The sequence below is a fragment of the Centroberyx gerrardi genome, chromosome 4, assembly GCF_048128805.1.
Source record: "Centroberyx gerrardi isolate f3 chromosome 4, fCenGer3.hap1.cur.20231027, whole genome shotgun sequence".
Classification (NCBI taxonomy): domain Eukaryota; kingdom Metazoa; phylum Chordata; class Actinopteri; order Beryciformes; family Berycidae; genus Centroberyx; species Centroberyx gerrardi.
In genome coordinates, this window is record NC_136000.1 from 12,504,741 (window position 1) to 12,525,026 (window position 20,286).

Here is a 20,286-nt window from a genome sequence, read left to right on the forward strand (position 1 = left end):
GTCTGCCCTCTCTCAATTAGACTCTCTGTTCACGTATTGCATTCAACCTCTGTCTTTCTTTGCATGCCTGGAAATAGAAACATGACTGTCCACCGCAGACTGAGACAAAATTAATGTTTACTTTTTTACCGATTATTTTTTTGCTTTATTGGACAGCAAGCAATGGAAAATGACAGAAAAGAAACTCCCAGCATTCCAAGTACTTGGTATGCGAGACTGCCCTGCCATTGAGTGTCCCTGATGTTTACTTTAATAGCAAAAATGTTTACTATGATTGTCAGACAAATGTTGTATGTTCAGAAATGTGATTTCAGCTGATTTATATAGAAAGACAAGTCTGAAGTGACAGTCACATAAAAAATGTGAGTGGGGGCAGGGGGGGTTAGGAAAGGATTTAGGGAAAGGGGGTAATTAATGTTGTAAATCAAGCTTAATTCTGTAAACTAAAATATGATATGGCTGGATTTGGCACTTAGGTCCTGGTATATCTCCTGTTATTTTGTAAACCATGTTTATGGCATTGCTTATTTTACTGTAACTTATCACTATCTATCATTGAATGATACCCATTTTATCAGGGACTAATCCCGATATTTCCACAAGACCTGAGAGATCAAGGAATCAAGAATGAACACAATTCCTTAGTAACATCCTCATCTAAGTAACATCTCTCTATTTCTCTCACTCTCAGCATCTGCTGATTGTCATAGTCACGGTTGTTATCTCGGTTGCAATGGCCGCTGTGATGGCCTTTGTTATCTCCACAGTCTCTCCCTGTTCATTTGACCTGTGTTATCATTAGTGCTGTCAGGCAAATTCCCTCCTCCCCCACAGCGCTTGGCGATGGCTGTTCCAGAGAAGGGGCTATATGGGGGCAGGGTGGGACCCGGGTTGGGACATCATGTAGCCCAAGAGATAGCTGCACTGTGTTCCTTGGCCTTCATACGCAGCGCAGCTATGCTGGAGGACTTGCGGTCTGGATCAACATTGAGATCATAGCCATTGATACCCCCACCCATCCCAGGACCCCCAAAAAGGCTGCCCATATGTGTCTGTCCCATGTGACTGCTCCCTGGGCTGGGCACGCCCAGGAAGTCAGAGACCCCTCCAGGACCGTGGGGGTGGGGGGGCATGCAGGAGGGCACGGAGTCACAAGGCACTACACAGCCGGGCACCGGGGACGCTCCACTGCTGCCTCCGATCCACGAAGGGTTCTGGATCTGGAGGAGAAGAAGAGGAGTTAAGAGACAAACGATAACAAAGCCTGTGCAGGTGGAGAGATGCACTGTTTATTTTAGGATATTGGAACGTAAAGGTCATCGTCGCTGACCTCCACCCTTTGCAACCGTTTATGATGATTCCTGATCAAGTATCATCGGTACCTGTGCATAGTTCTCTGGCCGAGTGAGGAGGGGCAGCTCGTAGGCGGTAGAGAAGTGCGTCCGGACCTGTTGCATCTGGCCAAAACGCTCCCTCTTCCTCCACTTGGCTCGGCGATTCTGGAACCACACCTGCAAGGAACACAATCCATCAGGAAAATACATCACAATATAATCTGGGCACTACCTAACAAAACTGAATCTTATTTCACATACAACTCTCATGTCAACTAGAACCTTCAACATCGTTCTGCAGAAAACAGAACCATCCGCTCGATCTGCTCAGCAAGACAAAGTAAAAAACTGAACCATAGAAACTGAAGACAGTGGAGCCAATAAATTCTGCAGCACATGAAAGTCCAGCCACAGGTTTAAGACTTGACGTGTCTTTAAAGTGCCGTCCACACAGAGCTATTGATGTGAAAATGGTGGGTAACCCCTGGTGCTGCACGTTTCAGCTCCTCCCTTTGATACACAGGCGTCTGCCTCCCTTCAGGCTGCCAGCGTCGACAGATCCACATCTGGGCCTGTAGCCATTCATAAATCACTCTGAGAAAGGTGTGCTCTCCCCCACATGTCAACACAATGGGATACAGTGGGGAATCCCTCTGCACAATACATGAAACATAACTTAAACCACTGACCAAAAATACTTTGTTTGTCTGTGTTTATCTGTGTTTCTTTGTGCATATTGAGTAAAATACATATATGAGTAGATGTTTCCAGGTAAAATATTTTCTCTTGAGCTTGATGGACATACAGTACTACATTGAGGAGAGGGGTGTGTTTTCAGTGCCTGCTGACAGACCAAGTGCAGGCCCCTTAGCCCACTTCCCTTAACCATGGAAGGCATCAGAGGAAAGCAGAGCTGAAGGGGATTGAAAGAGAGCAAGACGAGGAGGGAGTTTAGTTTGCAGTGAAGATGTACAGGACACGCTGAGAGAAATCCAGTCAGATAATTGTATAGAGGTCAAGTGTAGCCTTGTATTAGTATCCACTGTCAATGCTGTGCAATGTAGTGATCCAAAAAAAATAGCTGTTGGACATGAATTACATACATGCAACTGCCTCTTAGCTATTATTATGCCTCACCATGAGCCATTTTTCTCATCTCAGTTCTCAAATGTTAAGTTGGTTCACAACTTTTTGCCACTGGGACACCTAACTGGCCTCCTAAAATGTGTAATAGGCCAGATTTGGCCACACATTCCGACTTTGTGTAGCCCAGATATAAAATGCCAGACAACAATCAATAACCATGCATATGATGTGGGGTGATGTGAGATTAAATGTCATATCTGGTCTAATAGAAAATGCATTACAAATAATAGTACGATTTAATAAATTTGATTAACATATACCACACATATTTAACTTTAACCTCATATCACTAGATTGATTTTATGTTATGTCTTTTCTTATGACACATTTCCTCTCCGTTCCTGACCATGCCTCCTTCCATTCCCTCACACACTCAGTTGTACCTTAGGCTGATACATGTTCTGCACATTTTTCTCACATCTCAATGCTAGAGAAATAGAAGAGCACTCCACAGAGACTCCACATGTTTATGTGTATTTATTTGTTGCTTGTCTGAATCTTATCCTCCCGAGAGGGAAGGGGAAACTTCTTCAAAGAGAAAGAGAGAGCGATCCAGCTTCGACACAGGGGTTTGAACTTGGATTGTGGGATGATTCCCAGCCCAATCAGTTTGTGGTTTTCACAGTCCCTGACATGCAATTTCCCCTCACTCAACCTCTTCAAATCCCCCCTCTCTCTCTCTCTCTTTCTCTCTCTTGCTCTCTCTCTCAAACATACACACTCACACACACAAACAAAACATCCAGCAGTGTAAAAAAATGAGCAATTTTGCACAAAGTTGTGAATTTCACAAGAGCAAAGTGTGCAGGATATTATAATCCCATAATGAGTTCTACTGAGGGGTTAGAGTGGATTGTTATCAAATGAGATAAGGCCAGCTAAGCGCACCACACAAACGTGTCATTATTCTGACTGGATAAAACTACTAGTTGGCTCCTTTTCAAAGAAAAGACCTTATATGGCCGCCCCGGGGACATATAGATGTTGCTGACGTAAAGAAATGTCCTCTGACTTCAACATTCCACAGGTCAGCTGGTGAGATTAGAGGACAGCTCACCCTTGCAAAGTGGTAAACTGATAGCTTGGTTGTGGCTGAACCCCAATGTCAAGGTGAGGGGTTGTTGCCCTTTGAATTATATCATATGTTTGGAGGGGCTTTGGAGTCTATGTTATGTTCCCCAAGAGGATTTGCGGTCTATTATTGTTTAAGGTTTGTCAAGTCTTTCCTCTGGTTCTTTTGGGTCATCTGAGCTCATAACATCACAGGTTTCCAAATATAATCCCCAACACAAAAGGCCCTGACTGGATTGATAAACGTAAAGCACACGTGCACAGTATAGTTATAGTCATATTTTCTAAAAAGTTACGGGGTTTAATTTGTCAACAGGTAGGGTCAAAATGCTGCTCTAGTATTTCAGAGCTCATATTTCCCAATGAGACACAATGGTTTCATCTAGTTACCTAATGGTCAGTTTAATTGTGATGGAGCGAGCGAGCTCTCTGCTCTTCATCTTTATCTCTCTGTCATACTCCCACCCCCTGTTCAAGCCCAGCCACTTTTCTCCTTCTGCTCCAGCCCCTCTCTCTCCCCCGCCACCCTTCTCCGTGTCTCTCTCTCCCTCCTCCCTTTTAAGTCAGAGAGGGGAAGTGGGGATATTGGAAAGTGAGATGGGAGAATGTTCAAACTGGAGCTTGTTTTCATTTCATGTTTAATTTCCTGACGCCTAAGCCCTTGGCTTTCCGCAGCTAACCCCTCTGACCTTTCAGAGGCGTGCAGACTGGAGCAGCGGACCAAGTGCACACACACACACACACACACACACACACACACATACACACACAATACACACATATACATACAATGTTATATACAACTTTCAAAGTCAAACACAAATGAATGCATTCTTTTAACTTGGACTCACTCTCACACTTACGGGGCCAACCTTCTTATAAACAAGCAAACAATGTTTGTGCACATGTGTGCCCCCTTTCTTAGTCTCTGGGTACTTAGTGTGTCATGTTTCACAGAGGGTATGCTCTACGTTGCGCTGCCTTTGAACGGCAGTAGGACTGAGACCCACGCCAAATAGTTTGGAGGAGAGATCATTCAGGGAACATTGTGAAGTCAGATGTGTCCTTCGCTGCTCCATGTCTCTTATTCCCCAACCCAGAAACTCTTGAGTTTCTTAGGGAGGAAGGCTAGTGGTGTCTTTGCACAAGTTATAATTCCAATTAACATGAAGAATTATTATTATTTCTCACAATGAACAACAGTGAAGCATACCCAATAGGATATTATATATAATTCTCACAGAGACAAAGGAACAACTATCTAGTTTACCAACTGCAAACACTTACTATCCTTGTTTATTTTATCTAGCAGACATCTGCAAAGAAGGTGGCTCAGAGCTCTTGGAGCTCAAAGTGCTTGGCGGTGATACAGTAATTGCTAAAGACGTTGACAGCAAAAGGCAGCTTACAGAGCCATTAAAGAGCTTTATTTATGCTCCAGAGCCAGCAGGCAGAGTGAGGCAGAGGGAGAGAGGGAGGGCAGAGTGCAGAACTCCAAAAGCAGCTTTGAAGTCCAGCCGTCTCACCTCATCTCTGTCATCCAGGACCATGGCGATTGATAGACTGCCTCAGCAGTCACTCAGACACAGCCTTCTCCTCCATAAAAAGCAGGCAGTATGGTGAAGTTCAAGTCTGAGGTTCAGAGTTAATTGTACTAAATAAACTAGTGGCGGTAGACGTCACAGATGTAATTATAGAAAACTGTAGAAAACTTTATGAAGACATTCACCATCAAATTGAAGATGAAATTGGAAGACCTTGACATTGGTATTTCGGCAGAAAACATCTGTACTTTGGATTTCAATGGTTGTTGTTTCTGAGATGAAAAGGATTCTACAATAGTTTGCCAAACTTTGAGTGCCCTATAGTATTCAACAATTGGCTATCCCTGGACTTTGTCTTGACGGACCTTCAGAAGAAATTGTGGGCTTTAGTCTTGATTGCGTGCGTATTTAAGGTCTGATTTTAGAACTATGGGTCAAACCTCACAGTGACTCAACAGAGTCTGCTGTGTGCCTGTCAGACGAGGAAGTTAATTATATTCATCTGGGGGATAGATGGGTCTGTGTGAATATGAACATGAATGTACTTATTTTACTGTACCACCACAGGACCAGGCCAGGTTCTCTGTCCCTGACTATGTCACAGACTACGCTTGGAAATTGAAACTGGCATCTCAAAGTGTTTTTTATATCCTTGCCAAATAGCTTTGATGACTTTTCTTTTTTCCATGTGTTTTCCCTCCCTCCCTCCAAAGTTGTGCGGTGAAGTAGTTTGAACATGGTAGTACTGGGGAGAAACCCTTGGCCTCTGACCCTTTTGTAGAGTCTGCAGCGTGTAAGAGCTAAGAGCCGAGTATTCCCTTAGTCCCACCCATCCCACTCTGATCTGAAACTGGCAGGCAGAAAGAGAGATGGAGAACAATAGGCCTTGCTGTCTGCTGTTCTGAACAATCTTTGTCAACATGCCAGTCTAACTCTCTCAGCCCTCTCTGTCAGTTCCCTGAGTGAATATTAACATGCAAACATGGAGGACTACACTGACACAGCGCAGCTCACATCTTGTTTCGTTGTATAGTGGAGGTTTCTTGTGTTTAACCAGGTGTAATTCCGCTGCCCTCACCTGCACACGGGCCTCTGTCAGGTCCGTCCTCAGTGCCAGCTGCTCGCGGGCGTACACATCTGGGTAGTGTGTCTTCTGGAAAACCTTTTCCAGCTCCTCCAGCTGGTAGCTGGTGAAGGTGGTGCGGTTGCGTCTCTTCTTGCCTTTGTTGCTCTCAGCCTCACTTTTGTCCAGCGGGCTGGAAAGGTCTGAGCCCGGCCGCTCGACCGGCCCCTTTACCCCGGGCTCCTTTAGGTTCAGGTAGCTGCCTTCCATCCCAGGAGGGTCACCGTTGGGGGGCAACTCAGACTCTGTCAGGCCACTGTTGTCTTTTGCTGCATGTATGTAATTAAGAGAGAGAGAGAGAGAGAGAGAGAGAGAGAGAGAGAGAGAGAGAGAGAGAGAGAGAGAGAGAGAAAAGACGTTAAGAACAACCATATTTTATTTTTTTTATTCTCTGGGACACTGTGGGATGTGTGATATTTGTGTAGATTCACTGCTCAACAGTCTAGTGTAACATGCTGGAGGTTTCATAGATTAGATATTACACTGCGGTTATGAAAAAATACATTTAAGCAAGTTTGGTTTCTGATGAAATGAATCATTTGTACAATTTTCTTATGCAGTATCAAAAATCGCACAACCCCTTTCCAATTTACTTAAGTCTTTCTTTGTATATAATGAAACTACTTTAATCTCAATATTATTTTCAAACAACTTATTTGAACTTTCCAACTTTCTGACGATTTTATAACTAAATGAAATGGACCATTATATTGTCAATAATAGTCCAATAATTATTGTTACTACTCTATTATCGTAATCTTCAACAGAGCAATATTTTCTTCTGAATTTATGTTCCTCTAGGTGAATGAGGCCACGTAAAACTCACATAGTGCTTCACATTCAAGTCAGGAAGTGTGTCTGCTCATCGTCACTTGACAACAGCCACACAAAATGACATTTACTTTAAGCTTACATCACCTCTGTAATGTTTTATTTTAATGTTCAAAGGCCTTGTCTCTATGCAGCAAGTCTAAAAGTTGCAGAGAAGAAACGTCCTCTTCTGTTTGAAAGGTATGTCACTACACATTGGTGTGACCTGTGACACAACCCTCAAAGCCCTATTCCCCATAGTTAGCGCTGCCCTCTCCCTCACATTTCTCAATCACGCCATCTGAAATCCGAACCACACAAAACCTGCTCCATCTTGAGCCGTGTATGGTGGGCCTTGTGTACTGGGGCGACCACACTACCACAGAGCTTTGCCTCGCAGATGTAAACAACATTGTGTTTGTCACCTTCAATTTCAAGCGCCTCCATTTTGTGACAGACCTTGCTCTGTTCCTGTCAGCGCATGCTAGCTTTTTTGTTTCCTTTTAGGAGATGAATAAAGCTGTCCCTTCTCCTTCAATAAACAAACAGCTGTGTGAATAAATAAGCTGAAGGGCTCTGGTTGTGGGCCAGCGAGAACAGTGTGCTCTGTCAGCCTCTCTGTTTGCCTTTGCTGCGCATGGGCATGGGGTGCCCCCTATCCTGGGCTCTAACCGTATTGGTCAGGAACCAGGGCATAATGGTCTCCTCAACATAAACAGCCTTGTGCAAGACCAACATTGACTTAGTCCAGTAACAGTTGTTTCTGAGTTATAGAGCCTCCTGTGATTTTGTTAATAGTTATGTGCTGCTTGAAGCATGCATTTTCCTTTGTCGCTTTGCATTTTTGTTCTGCGTAATGTTCGGGTCAGTAATGGCCTCCTGTCATTCTCAGATACCCAATATATCTGAGGAGAGAGAGCTGACACCTCCTTGTGGCACTGGTGGCTCTCTGAGCCAAGGTTTTTGGGTTAGTACGATGACTGAATAGTTTTAGAGTGATGAAGCTAGGCGGTGGCTGTCAGCAACATGCATGTTTGTTTTCATGGATTAGTACGCCTTTGGCTAGTGTGTCCCACATTGAGATGTCAATAGTCATCCCTCTCGACTGCAGCAGCCCCCCCCCCCCTGCTTTCTGGCTCAGACCTGCACCGACCGAGACGCTAATGGAACAACACAGCTCACCCAGCTGGAGTTCATGACCTCATATCGCTGTGGCCCACCTGTCAGACCCCCTTACAGTCTCCACGCAGGCAGATGTTCTGACATCACCATCCCCTGCTCTGGCCTCCATTTCTAAAGCCCAGCGCAATATTTTCATTCTACCCCAGGGCAAGAGTATGGCTGCAATGTTAAGAAGCAAGACAGGTCAACTCTGGGTTCCTGCTTGGCATCTGCATCTGTGAGAGAAAATGCAGCTATGCCCCTGAGCAAGGCATATATCCTGAGTAGCTAAGGCAAAGGGTACAGCTGGGCTAAGGGATGAGGGGACGGGAAGCGGGTGGGGGTGGTGGGTGGAACTGGTTAAGGCCATGGTCCTGACTTATGTTGCCAATATTTGCACTGGAATCTACCAAATCTAGAACAGTGTTACCTTAATCAACATCTTTTCTCTGCCTAGCTCTCCAAACTCATCTTTCTTTGCTCATGTTAACCACTCAAAATCCTTTGCCACAAATATCTCTCAGTATTCCCGCATGCTGAGCTGTCTTTTTTGCATGCTGTTCTTGAGAACACAGCCATCACACACTGCTTTCTTTTGGGAGCCAAGATTCCACTGCATTGGCTCCAGTTTTTTTGGCATTCAGAGGAATGTGTTTTTGACTCTTGTTCCCCTTCAGTATTCCTCAATGTATATAAATACACAGAATATCATTGACTGATCCAGCTATTTTCTTAAGTAATTCTGTGACAAGCAGCAGACCTCTTCAGTTAGCTGAGGTCAGATGTTTACTAGGGTCAGCAATTTAATCACTGCTGAAAACAGAGAGAAAACATCAAAGTGTAATTTAACTGGTTGTAAAGCAACAGGGCACCCTCTCTGTTTTTATGGAATGGGATGGGGAGGGTCAAGTGAAGGCAAATAAAAGAAACACTATAAATTAGTAACCTGGGGAAGGGTTAATGACCAAACACTAAATAGGGAAGGGAATGCTTTTAAACAAAGTGGTCTAAAATGCTCTCTCAAAAAGCTCAAAGCTGACAGCCGTCTGCCACAATGGAATTCCAGTTATCACACCTTATAGGACCAAGTGCAGAGGGATATCTCATTGGCTTTGGCCACTAACAGGTGAATATTGACTCTGCATTCATTGCTGATTAGCAGACACGCTTATGTCTAAATTATTTTTCATACTAATTCAGGTGAGGTTTCAGCAGCACAGTCTGAGACCTGAGACTGGCTGTTGTTTCCTCGGTGGAAGGGAGGCTCCCAGACGTTCCTGAGGAGAGATCAATGCCAGCGGCTCGCACAGGAATGCAGATTCCGTGGGAAACGGAGAATCTCTCTGTTCGACCTCAGCTCCCGATAAATTGACACGAGCGTGACCTCACTACTGTCATGAATACACAACACCTAGTTATTGTTGTGCCAAAGTGGACAAAAAGAATTTTGGATTGTTGTAATGAGGTGTTGTGAATGAAATGCTATTAGCTAACAGTGCTGAAAGTCCACAAGTCTTCTCCTTTAATAAAAGTTGTAAAATACCTTGATAGAACAGTACTATAGTAAAATTCTTGTATTTAAAATTATTTTCAATAAGGAGTATTTAAGTATTTGTAATTAAATGCATTGTATCAAAAGTAAAAGTACATGTTAATGTTGTCATATATCAGTGCTAGGAAGCATTCCATCTTCAAAGGATTAACCTCTAAAGGTCAAGATAAAAAGGTCATTGGACTCTGATTTGTTGTTTGGTTTATCTTTGTCATGCTATAATCATGCTTTGCTAAACCTTTTTCATCAATGAAACAAGTAAGCTCGGGTTTTCTAATAAATGTTGTGAAGGAAAAAGCGGGGCATTTGCTTTTAAATAGAATGGAACTGGAATTGGAGTTAAACGGAATTATACATTTCTGTAAAATGGAAATATTGTCTATGTAATTAATCATAATCTCTCACTAGCCTCTATTTTTCTTCTAGTAGTGCGAAATTTACGCCGCTACCACATGTACCACCTAAATCATGTTGGAATCACATTTGCAGTCGTAAACAAAGGTAAAGAAAGTTGGGGGGAAAAGGACAAAAACTGGAGGTGAAAACACACTTCATGGAGCAGTCAATAGTCGATGACGATCGGGTTACATCCCACCCATGGCTTTTATAAATGATATATCGAACAAGAAACATGAACATCCCTCTGCTGAAAGCATGATGAGAAAAAGAAAAGTGACTATTGTTAATCATGGACTGAAAATGGTATCATCATGCCTTCGCTGTCTTCATACCCGTTTCCAGTAGTTTTCATCAGGGGCCTGTCATAGTTGGCTTTCTTAGGAGCTTTCATTTTTTCTTGCCAAGTCAATAAGCTTTTCTCCTTTTTTTTGGACCATAATAGGTTACTGTGTGGCCAAGCGCAATGGTTTTGTGCTTATATGTAAGAACTCTTATAGAGCTTAGATTTACCTTATAGTCCACTGATAAGAATCGGGGAAGGAAAGATGAGATTCAGACTGAGAGCCAGCCTCAACACCAAAGGCAAAGATCAAAATGCTTGCCACCTGGTTAAAATTTCCAAATCGTTTCTTTTTCTGGCCTGCATGCGGATCTCAAGTAGGTGGGGGGGGAGGGGGGAGATTTTTTATCTTCCCCTGGAAGAGAGATGGCAGGAAGTAAAGGCCAAAGCATTCTGTCTCGCTCTCACACCACTCTGGAGGGAGCCACACAACAGCATGACATGGTAGGGGAACAGATACAAGCAGAAAAAAAAAGATTCTGAGAGGCGAGTTTATGATGATATTATGATGAGAGACATTTCATGAGTCTCAGACTTGAAACTGTATTCTTTCATTCTTCTACTCATGTTTTATTCATGTTCCTCTACATATTTCTACACTGTTTTCATGCTTGCTGCTTTAGCTTCTGAGTCAAGCGTTCATGCAAGCTCTTACATTTAAACACATCAGGAATTCAGGCATTCAGGCATTCACATTATACGTAGTAATTTATGCTGTTTCACACACATACTGGCATAATCACAGGTGTCACTCTGACATTTGCTTATTGTTAACATCCACACAATGTGTTAGTCATCAGCACATGCATGTCCTGTGACATCACTTCCCCGAGTCTTTTAACATGTACTTAGAGTACTGTATTTTGACAGGATACTTTTAAAACGCCTGCCAAGATTTTTTGGGTTCTTGTTTTGGTTCTCACATGCTGAGAAAAATGTTTTACATATCACAGGATGTTCGCTGTCCCACTCTTGAAGGGTTTTTTTTGTTGTTGTTGTTGTTGTTGTTTGAGAATAATAACAGTTTACAAATGTTGTACAAATATGTTAACCAACATTTACTTATTTTTTAAGCACATAAATTGCTAATGAAATTTTGTTCTAGAAACAAAAAAGGATGAGGCACAATCTGCTTGTCCCCGCAGGCGCTGCATTGTGCTTGTGCATCTGCAGTGCTGGGGACCCAAACCCCAGGATCAACCACAGGCCCATCAACACACAGTCATATCCGGGGAAATCTGGTCTCTGTTTTTCAGATTTTGCCCTTGTTGCACTTACATACACTCAAATTTGGAGCTAAATTATCAGGATATTTTTATCATAACTCAGAGACTATGATACCTAACTGGATAACATGTTACTTGTCAACTTGTATCAAAGCTGAAAACTGAATTGAATTTAAATAATGAAAAAATATATATATAATGATCACAATACAATGCATCTCCAAGCCAAGTATGTGCATGTAAACACTCATTCTCACACGTGTGCGACTTTCCCATAAAGTCTCTCATTTCATCCTGGATCTCTCCAGTCTTTGCCCAAAACTCGATGTCCATTTCTGACTCGCTGCTTATTTACACAAGGTATTGTTGAGACGGGGTTATGTAAACCAGTCCCACTTTGTCATCTCAGGGACTCTCCATGGCTTTGGAGGGCTGATGTTTGGGGAGTATGAATAATAACTATAGGAGCCAGTAATGCACATCTGCCTTAGATTAATGTGGCCCTCTCCTGCAGTGCTGACCTGCATTCCTCCAGATTCCTAAGCGCTCGATCAGCTCCAGGGGTTTGATTTCATTCATTGCTGTGTGGCCAGGTAGATGGCTGCATCCGTGTCCTCACTGTGGGACAGTCTCAGTTACTAACATACACTACAGTGACCAGAGCTCCAACCAGGGCCACTACTTTGTAGAAGTGTATGACAATGCTGATTCTCTCTGCCATAGAAAGTATTGTATGTTAAATGAATATCATAAAAATAAAGTATGACCTCCAACCGCACAAAACAACCCAGATCTTCCAGAAGGCCCTGAAATGTTAGAGGTGCAACAGTCAAAAACGTATGGCCTGTTTCAGTGTATTGTTGTTGTAAAAGCCCTTGGAATCCGTTGGAAGCTCTTAAATTTTAATAATGCTACTCCACAGCTGAATCATCCTAAGCTACATAATAAAGTGATTTACGGGAAATCGTGTGCCTGAATGTTTGGAGGTGTTTTCAGTTTAAAGCATGAATACGAGGTGTGAATATCTTGGATCATATAGGCTAAAAACATCCCACATTCCTCTGATACTTTTACAGTATTATTTCCACAAATCTACAGCAACTTCTTCACCTTTTGCTTCTGTTTTGTGTTCATGTGTAAGCCGATTTAAATCTTCGCCATTTGAGTGTTTATCTACAAAGCGATGGCATAGCTGCATTTCTGGAAAAAAAAAAATCTCTATTTTCTTTTTGCTACCCAAACATTGTGTTGCATGTAATGTGTTCAGAATGTCACATGGATACAAAGTGTTGGGTTGCCATGTAAACATTATTGCAGTTATAGTTGAAGTTGCCACACAGAAAACTCCCTTTGGGCATGAGATGATTTTTTTGTTGTGATGATGGAGATAAAGCATTATGATTGAGCAATATATCCCCCATTGAGGACCACACATAACAGCACAAGCCTGTTGACGCCTGAGGCTTTGGCTGGACCCCAACTCATCCTCCCCAGAGCCATGATGCCTTCATCTGGCTGCAACATTTAAATAATAACATTGCAGAGCTCTCCTCGAGGGAGACATGTTGTATTTAATGATGGTGTTTAAATGGCTCTGTCATTGCACTTGCCAAGTCAATTCAGTTCAATGCAGGAGTGCGTTAATCTATTGGAGGCATTGCTTTCACCTCTGCAAAAACAGCTTAAAGTGACAATTTAACTCAAAATAAAGACTTGACTCCCATTGTTTCACAGGGAAACAGATTGCTTTGCATTTTATGGATGTCTTTTGGCAAAGTGTGGTACTGGCTACTGCGCAAAAAAATGTTAGGCCTCACTCTAATTGGTTCCACTGAGCAGAATTAGGGCTATTCCATTTTATCTGCTACACTTAATGCTTATGATTTACTTTCACGCGATCAGGCATTTATATGTATTTGCATTCGTTTTGCCAATGCCAAACTATTTTCTATTTTCTAAGTGATCACTGCTTCTTTTTTCGATGCCTGAATCTCTTTTGTAGCGTGGATCACGTATAATAAAAGGTTTTACATGGGCTTCCATAAGTTTCTATCATCAGTTCTTATACTTTGTCCATTATCATAATATAGCCAAAGTGATATTTTCCTCTGTAACAACGATATCAGGATAATGCAGGCAAAATACTTGGACTTGGAATATAGGCTATAGACTATGCCAACAATAAAAGTGGACGTAAATGCTTCTATAGCCTACCAATAAATTAATTTAATATCAATTTCTAAATTATATAGACTGTAATAATTAGTATAACATTATTATATAGGCTAGGATGTAAAAGTATAAACTTTATTAATGCATTACATGGATGTTATTTTAGCCTTTAGGCCCTTTCTTGTGGATCTCTGGTCCTAGGGTCGGATGATGCTCACTGCTCAATAAAAGAGGGTTTTTATTTTTATTTAAAACTTACTTCGTCTCATAAAAGCCGCAGCAAATCGGACTGTATTCTTTAAAAGGCCTTAAGCAACATTTGTAGTGCAACGAATTGTCTGAATAATCTGTAAAAGCTTCGTTTTAAGCGAATACTATTCGTCTGTCAAACATGACCGTGAACGTCCAGGCAGTCTCTGACTTTTTGAATTTGACATTTAATTGACTATGATATTATGGCCCATATAGCAACCTCAATGAATAAATAGTTCAGATTATTAACTTTTTCTTATAACCCTGTATGCCCAAAGTCATTATGTCATAATGTCATAATGTATCTGTATGCTGTAGTTGCACAAATATCATTCAGTCATTCATTTATCATTAAAGAAGCATCTGTGCTAGAAATAGAAAATGCAATAAAAATATAGGGCCGCTTTAAGAGAAGTGGTCTTTTAAATGGGGCTTAAACTGTTGTTGAGAATTAACTTTCTTAATGTTTAATGACAGAGCTCGAAATTAGTTTTTAATCCCGTGTACGTGTGAGTGCGTGTGTGAGCGCGTGTGCGCCTCTGTTTCTGTCTTAACGTGTGACCCTGAAGCATATTTAAACAGGGCCTATGAAATCAATTCATGATCAGTCAGCATATATACAATAAAATCACAGATTTTAGGCCAGTGTCTATAATGATAGCAGTGATTATCCTACTTCTGGTGTTATCAGCAGTGATGTAGAGGTAAATATAGTAATATAGTGGTAAAAGGTGAGTAAACTATGACCTCCAGTCGGTTACATCATAAGGCAAAAAAAAACATAGACAAAACTCGATTATGTTTTCAGAAAAACATAAATTTCTTTATTTCTCCATATGTAACTTGCATCAGTTTGATAGGATACTACCACACTTTTATACTATGAATTTATGTTAGAAAGATTCCTGTCTGGGTACACACTCTATTCCGTAAATAAAAAGGTGTGTAAAGTGAGTTTAGGTGGGTTTACCCTCCCTGCATCCCTGGTCTTCGCTCACCAAGACAGACAAGGCGCATTATTGACTCTCAGAAACCAATATTTCACATTGTAGGAAGCCTAAATTCCCCTTAATGGCTGCAAAGTCCCTTCACGTCATCCAGTAATGCGCACACGTTCATTTCAATTTAATACACGGCCGTTGTTGTCTAAGCCTGTTTAGATAGTTGCCCTTCATGCCCACCAGCTCCCTCTCATTCGGACTCACCATAGCAGGGAATGAGCGTCCCGTTGTGTCCGCTGTCTGGGTGCAGCTTGTTGCCTTCGGGGGGAGTTTTACAAGTCGGTCGCTGCATGAAGAGGTGGTATTTGTTGAAGGTGCCCTCTTCAGCGCCATCCAATGACTGGCACTCCTGCTGGAAAGGACTCCGGGACTTCTCGCCGTAAGCCTGTCCTTTACCGGGAATGAACGTGGGGCTGTATTTGGTTTCACTCGTCGGGAATGTCCTGAACGGGTTCGCCTGGTGATCCCTACCTTGCGCAGTAGATGTGCTATAATATGAATCCATCGATGTCATATCGCAGTATGAGACGCACGTATCTGCGTTCATACCTAAAAAGTTATATCAACCAAAAAAAAATCCACACGTTTCTTCTTTTCCCCTCTCTAGACGCAGATATTCTCCCCCAAATTCTCATGCACTGACAGGCTCACTGACGCACTCATGCACACACACTCTCACACTGCCGCATCTGGGACTGGTTAAAAAATGAATCAGATGTTTTCCAGAGACTGCAGACTGAACAAATGCTAAAAGCCCCCTTAAGGTTTGTCGGGGTAAGAGAAATGCCTTGCTCAAGCTGATGCCGCCTCAGTAGCTTCTCTAACACGCAGCTCTCCGACCTTCAGGCTCCATAGATTTGAAGTAGGCCCAGACGCAGCTCGCCCAGCGCTATTATGCAGCCAGTAGAAATGGGAGGTCAAGCTCAGAAGGGGAAAAGCTTTTTTGGTAAACACGCGGGAGACACAACACATGACATTAATGTAATTAGAGGATGAATATAACTGCTTTGATTTGTGCAGTTTCGTGGCGCAGTTTCACGGCTATGCGGTTAAGATGCTTCTAGACTTCTTTTTTTTTTTTTTTTTGCATTCCATATTTCTTATCAAACTTAAAAGCCACTTTAAATCGTTTTTTGCCCTATTGCCTCTGTCAGAAGAGCCACACTGAGTTATTGATGGGTCTAGTATGCGTTTGTGGCAAATAAAACTTTTATTTTTTTTAATTGTTTCATGCCGCAAAAAGAGGACATGGACTGAAGTGTAAGAATCAAGCCATGAATTTGGGGCACATGCACTGCTCTAAATCAGCATATATTAAGCTAAAATGAAATTAGAAGAAAACTATTTTCATGGTGTATTTGTTTTAAAGATTAGCCTATTAAACTAAACACTATCTTATTACCGTTTGATCCGGACCTTCTGCGAAAGAGTGAATGTCACTGTGGATATATCTACTAAATTATGATGAGTTAGACTAACATTAAGCGACTTTCAGACCTGCTTCCTTTGAAGATGGGCTACTTTTAAATATTGAATTAATTAGGTAATTATTATGTTCGTGCATGAAATCATTAGGACTACGGTACTCATCGAAACATTTGGCTGTTCAGTGTATTAAATTTGGTGTACAACGCCGTGCCAGCAATTTGCATTTTCTTGACTATTCTGAAAAAAGTATTAACTAAGACGGTGACCATCTTTAAGGAAACAGGATAATGTCTGTCAGTAGCTTAATTGAATAACTTGTCTGAAATCACGTCCTTAATTTGTTGATCTTTAGGCCATTATCGAGAGTTATAGCCTACCTAAGTAAAAATTACTGGGCAATTTGAATAAAACCTAACAAGAAAAATATATCGTCCTACAGATTCTATTAGGCTCTAGACCTTTGTTTTTAATTACACAACGTATCAACGTATCTTCCTAATCATTAACAGTACCAACCAAATATTATTATAACAAGTTTGTATCGGATTATTATTCAAACATGATTATTATTAGTAGTATTATTACTATTAATATTATAATGATTATAATGATTATTATTGTCGTTGTTTTTCATGTAATTTGTTATTCTTCAACTTAAATTTAAAGTAATGAAACGAATGAAACTGGACCCTGAACGCCTCACGGTGACTGAATTACGCCTGTTAGGCCTAAATGCAGATCAATTCAACATGAACGCTGAGATGAAATGATCAGGAAACTTACTGGCCTCAGGCGCGCGCTACTTTCCTGCATAATTAATGCGTTAATTGGCGCTCGAGACATAACTCGTGTCTTGGCTGTGTTGGTCTCAAACTCAACATGATATCCACATCATTCTGTCATTCCTGCACAACTCGGCCATAGCGAGGATTACATTTCTTAATAATTGCTGAGATTTTTTTGATTGAGATAAAACTGATCCAACCACAAACCGACATAAGTCGATTATAATCACAGGCCAGTGCAAGAAATATTTTTATAGTGCTGGCTGGTTTGGGTGCTTCTAAGCCAATGACGCACCCCACAGCAATAACTGCTTAAGCATCTAAATCTTCCAGTTGTAAGACGATCACATTTTTCAATTTGAAAATGAAATCGCCGAGTTGTAAAAATACCAATTTAGTCGTTTAGGCCCAGTGACCTTCTGCACTGCGCTGCAGCTTAGTGCAGTCATTTACTACTGGCACCTCTCTTGCTGTGCAGGTATTTGTTAACGAGACTTCTGACTATTCTTCATTCGTTCATTACTAAATGTCTCCTGTAAAAGGGTATTTTCCAATATAACGTAATGACTTTAACCTTGGCTGCATACGACACAGCAATCCCACTTTTGTTTGGACATTTCGTTAGTTTTTATGTTGCGGCTTTAAACACAGGGAGGAGTTAAACCCTTCTCTGATTTTATTCCGTGTGTTTTCGCGCTTAGAGCTGCACTTTAATTTCAGTAGATTTTATGTGTTCACGTGCCTGTTGAACAGTCCTGAGGAGAATTAACTTTCAAACGAACAGGATGCATTAATCAACAACCAACAGCCACTGAAAGCTTTTTGACGTTGACTGCATTAGGAGGAAAGTGACACTAATCATTCACATGGCAACAAACAAGATATCTGATTGACAGAAGCAACGAGAGAACAGAAACATGTCAGCTCTTGATTTGACAGTCTATCCTCTATATCCACTCATAGTGTCACAACAGCTGTAGCCAACAGTTGTGAAGGGACTACAGATTGGTTTCTAGCCCACACCTCTACTTTGTGCATCTTGTAACCTATACACAATATTCTAAAGTGGAATTTAGATGAACCTGTGTATAGTAAATAATCCCTCATAGTCACCATTGCATGATTTTTTTTCTTCACATTTTTTCAGTGCAACACATTAAAAGGAAAACAACTATCGTACATTTATCAAACGTTTAATTTAGACATTATAGATTTACTTGCATTTAATTTGGCTATTGTGTGTGTGTGTGTGTGTGTGTGTGTGTGTGTGTGAGAGAGAGAGAGAGAGAAACGAGAGAGAGAAAGTACATGTAGGCTATGCATATTTGTACATGTCTGTGTTGCGACTTCATTGATAAGATTTTTTTGCTTCTTTCACATTAGAAATACATTTTTCCTGTCACTCTCTACTGTTAACTATCCTATAAAACTGATGGTACAAAATTTTAAGAGAATAATCCCACAGTGAAGAAATCAGAAATTAAAGTTCTTCACACAGATAAGAAACAGGGATGATGGAACCCTTTATTTTGAGTGTACTGTATATGCAAACCTCCCCTAATACGAACCACTCCACTGCTACAGGGTGCAGGCTCAGCTGTCACAGATACACATCACTCAAGCATGACATTCTCTCTAAAAGGTTTTTTTTTTTTTTTTTTAAATGGGGACTTGTCTGTTCAACTTCCAGCAGGAAACATGGCCAGGTATTCAGCGTGTAGCGCGGAGGGGATTGGCTCTCCCCAGACGCAGCAGCTCAGGGCCTCTGGGGTTTATGTTGGCACCGGCCTCATATGTATCTCTAACAGGGTCCCTAAAAACTCCCCTGGCTATCAGTTCCTTGGATGGGAGGCGTGGCGGCGGGTTAATGGGCTGGAGAAAGTGCTTTAGGTTAAACTTTATGTCTCAGCCTTGCCATGTTCATTTTGCTTGTGGGAAAGGCCAGGCATGGGAGATGGGAAATACATATTGTGCCTCTGCTTTGTGGGAAAATAATTTTTTTTTCCAATATATCAGTATGTTGAAATAGTGTTTCTAAGTACAGAAACTTTATGGAGCGATGACAATCAAAGTCTGCAATCCTCTGTGTGAGATTTTCATTTCGCTGCGCAGACACACTCACACTTTATTCAGCGGAATAAATGAAAACACCAGAAATATGTCATAGCAAAAACAGCAAAAACAGAGCCGGTGGAAATATGATATGAACATACGCAATATGAATAAAGGCATTTTTAATCTAAAAGAAAGAGTGCCTTGTTTTGTTTTTTGCTTTTTTGGAGAGCTGACTGAAAGCTGGAGTTGGACTTGAACCTGTCTGCCTCTGATGTCCAGCCAGCTCATACTTGGGAATTTTAGGTAATTAGAGGGAATTCACAAAGTACCAGCTGAGCTTAAACAAACCCTCCTCAGTCAGGCTTGTCACACCACGGCCCAACAGATCTCATGTCATTTGGCCGCAGGTTTATTTTAGGAGTGACATTTTCCTGCATATTGTCTCTGTCAGTAATCAGTAATCACTGTTGCCTTATTCTCCCTTTCCCTTCACTCTCTCTGTCTGCAGCTCATCTCTTTCATTGTTATATTTGTCCTGACTTATTAAGGCAACTCCTGAATAACTTGTTAGTATGATGATCGCAGAAACTCTCCTATCCAGTTGCATGAAAGTGTTGGATTTAGTGTGTTTTGTTTGTAAAACTTTACAGAGGTAGAATGAGAGATGAGATCCCATGGTAATGAGATGAGCGGCCGCTGTGTAGTTACCTCCTCGGTAATCATGACTTAGTTCTCGGTCATGAATAGCTTGTTCCATCCACAATGCTGTTGCTCCCTTGCCATGGCAACCAGACGATGAGCCTTGGTGACGATGCCACAATATTTATCTGCGTGTGGTAGAAATATACAACTCTTCAAACCGCACGCATTTCATGGACATTGCTCAA

The 20,286-nt window shown here is 41.5% G+C and overlaps 1 protein-coding gene across 1 annotated transcript; it reads right to left on the reverse strand.

Moving 5' to 3' along the window:
- Nucleotides 1–899: 899 nt before the first annotated feature.
- LOC139909554 (homeobox protein aristaless-like 4) lies at nucleotides 900–15,681 on the reverse strand. Its single transcript, XM_078283264.1, has 4 exons — nucleotides 15,336–15,681; nucleotides 6,174–6,487; nucleotides 1,383–1,511; nucleotides 900–1,220 (listed from the first exon to the last, which is right to left on the reverse strand). The coding sequence occupies exons 1-4, from the start codon at nucleotides 15,676–15,678 to the stop codon at nucleotides 900–902; spliced, it is 1,107 nt and encodes a 368-aa protein (XP_078139390.1). The 5' UTR covers nucleotides 15,679–15,681.
- Nucleotides 15,682–20,286: the final 4,605 nt, after the last annotated feature.

Coding starts and splice junctions, on each gene's coding strand:
- LOC139909554 (XM_078283264.1), bottom strand. CDS start 15,678: ATGAACGCAGATACGTGCGTCTCATACTGCGATATGACATCGATGGAT. Junction 1,512..6,173: donor TGACAGAGGCCCGTGTGCAG/GTGAGGGCAGCG, acceptor TGTTCCTTGCAG/GTGTGGTTCCAGAATCGCCG. Junction 1,221..1,382: donor GGCCAGAGAACTATGCACAG/GTACCGATGATA, acceptor CTTCTCCTCCAG/ATCCAGAACCCTTCGTGGAT.